Raw genomic sequence first — 6,117 nt, 5'->3', positions numbered from 1 at the left:
GTCATTGGAATTTTGATAGGTATTGTGTTAAATCTGTAAATGGCTTTAAGTAATATGACCACTTTAATAATACTTATTCTTTTAGTCCATAAACACAGGTAATCTTTCTATTTATTTGTGTCACCTTTTTTTTCTTTTAATGTCTTATATCAATAATTTCCAATAATAGCTCCTTCACCCCCTTTGTTAAATTTATTCCAGGTATTTCATTCTTTTTGGCATGGTTATAAATTGGCCTGTTTTCTTCATTTCTTTTTCCTTTAATTCATTATTTGTATACAGAAATGCAACAGATTTTTATGTATTCATTTTGTATCCTGTCACTTTATTTCTAGTAATATTTTGTGGCGTCAAGATTTTTTTCTATGTATATTATCACATCATCTTAATTCTTCCTATTCCTGGATCTGTTTTATAATATCCTGAACCAACTGTACTATTGTTAATTCAGAATCTGGAAAGAACTTCATTTAGTTTATTTATAATTGTGAGCAGATCAAGCTCAGGCACAACTCTCTGGGACTGACTCTTTTATTCTAGGACTCAATTTACAAGCATAATAGTTATTTCATACTTACAGCGGAAGTCACTGAAGAGGACTCACCAAGCTATATGCCCTCTTTGGTTTATTCCTTTACCAGGAATGTCTAACACTATGGTCACAGCTAATCTCCTTTCTTGCCACTCCACCAACTTAGAGGGTAACCAAGCACCCACCTCAAGGGACAATACATGGGTCAAACCAAATAATGCTAGTGGTGAAAGCTGAAAGTTTTATATGGTCAATTATTATTTCTTAATGTTCTTGGTGGAGAGACTTGCCTGCTACAAATAATTCCACCAAAGTATGGTTTTACCCCCAAATCAATTTTTTAACCTGCAACTTTACCCTTGACGTTTTGGATTTTTCTTTGCTTCTACTCTTCCCTCATTAAATTCTAATTTCCCTTTATCTCAAAAACCGGTAACCATAGGTCAGTCTGGACACTTCCACTGATGATCCTTGCTCTCACAACACTACCATTCACACTAGCCCCAACCAGATTATATGACATACAAGTATTCTGTTCATCTATGACATACTCTATCATTTTCAAATGATTATGTTGCATATAACAAATTCTTTCTGGAACCACTTTTAGAAATATATTAGCTACTAAACATATGCAATGATTTAATTTCTAGGAATATTTAAGTAGAGGATGGACATGGTGTTCATCAAATTACCTTTGCAACTCTGTCATATACTTCCATAGCCATGATCCATTTACACAAACCCTCAGCTGCAGAAGAAGCTTTAGCAACCTTAGGGGGGTCAAATTCAGGGTTTGTTAAGTATTCACCACGAATCTTCTGCATAACAGTCACCTATCCAACAAAAATTTATATTTTAAAATTTCAACATATATCATACAATCAGATAAAAAAGTCATTATAATAATTGTATAAAAATTTAGTTATCTTTAAAAAATAAAATCAATACTTTCAGAACACTAAAATAATAATTATTACAGAAGAAACTTAAGTCATAGGTGTGTTTCAAACATGCAAACTTCTTACAAGCACAGGGCAAAATGTTTCTTCTAAAAATTAAAATTTTCACAGGTTGGGAAAACATAAAAACAAGGGAAAAGAACAATGAAGCATTAACAAATAGGTAAAAGTTTATATGGAAAAGACTATGCTTTTTGTCTTACATACATTTGAATAGAAGATTGGTTTGTTAGTAAATGAACTATTATAAGATAAAGAAAACTCTTAAAATCAGTAACAAAATGGCAATTTATTAAGTGACCACTAAAAGTCTGAAAGAGGAGTGGTTTTATGCACTATGAGAATTTATAATGTAGCCATTAATAAAATATTGTTTTTCATCATTTAATCATGAAAAGGACTATATACTTATGTTTGATGTAATATTGCATAATGCTAAAGACTTATTCATCACCTCAGTTATTTTTATAGAAAAACTTTAATGAAACTTACTGGAATGTTGTCCTTGTCATATTCTTTCAAATCTCTTAGGAAATTCATATCTCCCAGAAGTTTTTTGCTAGGACCCCAGTAATCTAATATCTAGAAGTAAAAATTATGCAAACTTACTAAATGTACAAGATGGTAACATAAAAATTTTTCTGTTGAAATTTAAGATATGTTATACAGCAAAAACCTTATTCTTTCAAAAGATCAATTTATAGCTCCTTGTAAATAGAGTCTTTAGTCTATGAGAACAAGTTAAAGATTTCAAATATGTAAAATAGGAACATGAATTTATAGATTATTAAAAATTAAATATGATAACAAAAATGTGATTATTTCTCTATAGAGGACTTCAGAAAAGCAGCTAGCATAGACACATCACAATTTCATCTTAAAATACTTTTTAATTATTTCAACTTTTATTTTCCTTTATTCATGACTCGTTCAAATCAGAAAAGTTATGCTAAGCACTGAGGGTTTGTGCCCTTCCCCCCAATTCATATGTTGAACTGTAACCCCAAATGTAGTATTTAGAAGTGGGGTCTTTGGGAAGTGCTACTAGTACCTTTATAAGATAGACTTTAGAATGTTCCCTTCCAGCCTTCTGCCTTTTGAGGACATGGCAAAAAAGACAGCTGCCTATAAACCAGGCACAGAATCTGCTGGAGCCTTGATCATATACTCACCAACCTCTACAACCTTAGAAATAAATTTCTTTTGTTTAATAGGTAATAAGTCTATGGTAATTTGTTATAGCAATCCAAATGAACTAAAAATGTAGCAAATTTTTTTTTTTACCACCTTACCTACTTAGGCTCCCCAGGTAAAAAAGAGAAGCTGAAAGACAAAGGTTTTATGTTGCTCTGCCAGTTGTTAGACAATGTACATGATACTTACGTTAATAAAATATGTTAAATAACTAGCTGAACATCGTTTTTCCTACTTCCACAAGCCTAGTAGGGCTGTGTGTGTATGTGTAAATGAGAACAATTTGGTAAGATAAGAGACTACTTGTTTTTCTTTATTATCTCAATAAAGGATAAAACTGTCAAAAATAATTCTAATTTCCCACACTAGGGATTCTAATGTAGGTATTGTAAAAATCTGAAAAGCAAATAAATCTATAAATTTATTTAGGATAGATGCAATGCCTTCCTTTATAATTTATTAATTATATATGTTCTGTATATTTATTATATATGTATATGTTATGCTAGTTAAGGCTGTCTGCAATCCCTTCTTGAAATACATTCTGCCCTATCTTTTTCCCCTAAGCCTATTGTTCCAAATCCACCCAATTACTTCCTTGTGCAGCATTAAATTAAGGTAGCTTCAGATAAAAATGATCCAGTTTAATTATTCTCTAGTGGGCCTTACTGTAGCAAGAGTGTGTTTACTACATAAATAACCTTTCAGAGAACAGCAAAGAATTGTTTTTCTTTTGTTTTGTTTCATAAAGACAGAATATAATATTTGTCTGGATTTTAAACTATCTTTTTCAAGCAATGGTGTACCACAGCAAAACTGTGGTACTCAATCATTACCTGTCTTTTACTTATTTATACATATACATACATATATACATACATATACATATACATATATATATAGTCTTTACTGCTTCTTTACGCTCCTCTACCTCTCTCCTCAGAGGTAACCATTCAACTGCTTTTATTCTCACCTTTTCTGTTATATATCTCCATAACTACAAATTATGTGTGGTCAAAACCTTATGCACCTGGGTAGAAATTATTGATTTCTTTATGTGAAAGATGAGAAATTTAGCTTATGTATATATAATACTTTGCACATTTCTTATAATTTTTGTCATATACTTACTTTTTAGTTCTTTCATTACTGCCTTCTATTTTAAAAGTATATATTCAGTATCTTTGACTAACAATTGTCATAATAGCTAATATTTACTGTAAACTTACTGTTTGTATGACTTTTCCATGCGTGTTTTATAGGTACTAACTAAACTAATCTACACATTAACTTTGTGAGGGAGGTACTATGATAACCCTGTTTCTACAGAATCCCATAGAAATTATGCATCTTCCCAAAGTCCCTCTGCTAGTGGGGTCAGATTTCTGAATTCTGGTTCCAGAATACATGCTTTTAACAATTTCCCTCAACTGCTTAACTCAGTAGGATATTTTAAATACTCACAAACAACAATATAGCCATATATCGCATTTTAGCATCTTTGTTAGAAAAATGTTCATTTACTCTCACCTCCATGATAGTAGAGAATCCTACATAGACAGGAAAGGAGATGGAAACAATTGGAACCACACTTTTTGATGCTATATTGTCTTGCTTTTACTTTGGAATACATACAGATAGTGCTTTCTATTCAATAGTGCTTTCCATTCAAATTGGAAAACAAAGTTTCTTTCCTGGACTAAGTATTATTGACATTTTAATTAGATTATAGCTGTTAGAGAGTGTTCTTTACATTCATGAATATCATTTAAGTCTATGTGCAGTTTTACCTTGCCTCCAGTTCCTGAAGGATCTGAAATTTTTTCTGGCTTTATATCTTTCATGACACAAATAGCAGCCATCACTAACTTAACACCAGATGGAGGATTCTTCATGGATTTCACAATTGTAATATCAGATGGCTAAATCAAAAGAAAATATACCATCATGAAGACAGGTCATTCTAAAATAATGAGATTTTTAAGTAATATTGAAGAATAATGAAAACATTAATTTCATCAGAAGTTATAATTACTTTTCATTTTGCATGATCATGAAAGATCAACAAAGAAGAATCACAATTAAAACCAATGGTTCTCAAACATTTGGGATCCATATGAGAATATGCCTTCCAGAAATAATATTTTTGCACATGTATACAAATTTTGCATACAATCACTTACCAAGCCTCTACATGCAACCCTGGCTAAGAACCATTGGGAAATGTGAGACTTTTTTTTTTTTTAAGATTTATTTATTTATCCATACAGACCTGGAGTACAGGTCAAAGGTGTAGGGGTGGTGAGAGGATTCACTAGAGACAAAGCGTGGTGCAGGACAGGCAGATCAACGAAGTACACTGCTGAGGGGAGCAGCAGGTGGGTCAGGAGAGGTCTGCCCACCATGTGGATCACCTCCCGGGGCAGGTGGGTATCTAACTCATGCTGAAGTGGCTTTAGCTTCTCAGTGCTGTGCTTTAATCTGCTGCACCACCAGGAGGGCCCAATGTGAGACTTTTAAAGTGCCAGAGAAAAAAGGAAATAAGCTCAGGTTTTAAACGTCTACTCAAGACACAGCAACAGCAGTAGGAGGTTTCTGTAATTTTCTTAAAATAATCAGAGCTTGATTTAATATGAAGTTAAACTGCCCACAGGTTGAGCTTACCATCTTGCCAGTTTCTTACATGAAAATTAGGGCATTTTTTGAAGAAAGAAGACAAAGGATGGAAGCTGAATATCCTGAAATCATCTTATTACACTGAATCTCCCTTGTAAACAGAACCCATCTCTATTACTGTTTGGTGAGGTGCTTTGTTCTTGTAGAAAGACCCTGTAAAAAGTCTTTTACAACACAACACAGTGAAGACAGGTGTCACCCACATCTGTGTCAGAAATGAACTTGAAGTTATTCTTTATATATATAACCAAGATACTGCAGAAGGGAAGCGCCATACCTTAGTAAACATGCCTCCCTGTCCATATAAGGAACTTCTCAGAGACCATTTGTTCTATGACCACTAGAATATCTTGAGTTAAAATTATAAACAATAAATGAAAAGCTAAGGGGAGCTATTAAAAGAAACATTTCATTTGACTGGGCAAAAACAATATAAATGGCACCCACCAAAACAGAATTATACCCAGCTAACCAAATACCTGCACTCAGTATTTCTTTATGACAAAACACAAGAAATATAAACAAACACTTGCCTTCAGAGTGTCCAGAGCAGAGAGAGCTGCCTCTAAAGCTGGAATGGCTTCTGCTAGATCACTTTCACATTCATTTTTCAGAACTTGGGCTTCTTCAGCCTTTCCACTAGCTATCTCTTCATCTAATTTTACAAACTTTCTTTTCGCTTCCACTTGTGCAGACTCTATCTCAATAATCTAAAGAAAAGAAAAACTTCCTAAAACGTGCTATCTAACTTTT

General features: G+C 32.9%; 1 protein-coding gene across 1 annotated transcript in view; it reads right to left on the bottom strand.

Annotated features, from left to right (window-relative positions):
* Positions 1-6,117, bottom strand: part of DNAH12 (dynein, axonemal, heavy chain 12) — a 130,284-nt gene that overhangs the window by 36,756 nt on the left and 87,411 nt on the right. Inside the window, exons 48-51 of the mRNA XM_012735164.1 lie at positions 5,898-6,074; positions 4,479-4,610; positions 1,987-2,076; positions 1,228-1,368 (exon numbers count right to left, since the gene is read on the bottom strand). Of these exons, the coding sequence (XP_012590618.1) occupies positions 1,228-1,368; positions 1,987-2,076; positions 4,479-4,610; positions 5,898-6,074 (540 nt within the window). The remainder of the gene's footprint in view (positions 1-1,227; positions 1,369-1,986; positions 2,077-4,478; positions 4,611-5,897; positions 6,075-6,117) is intronic.

Source organism: Condylura cristata, unplaced genomic scaffold, assembly GCF_000260355.1.
Source record: "Condylura cristata isolate star-nosed mole 26May11 unplaced genomic scaffold, ConCri1.0 scaffold00004, whole genome shotgun sequence".
NCBI lineage: Eukaryota > Metazoa > Chordata > Mammalia > Eulipotyphla > Talpidae > Condylura > Condylura cristata.
Note: the sequence above shows the minus strand (reverse complement) of the source record. Positions and strands in the feature narration are given on the sequence as shown.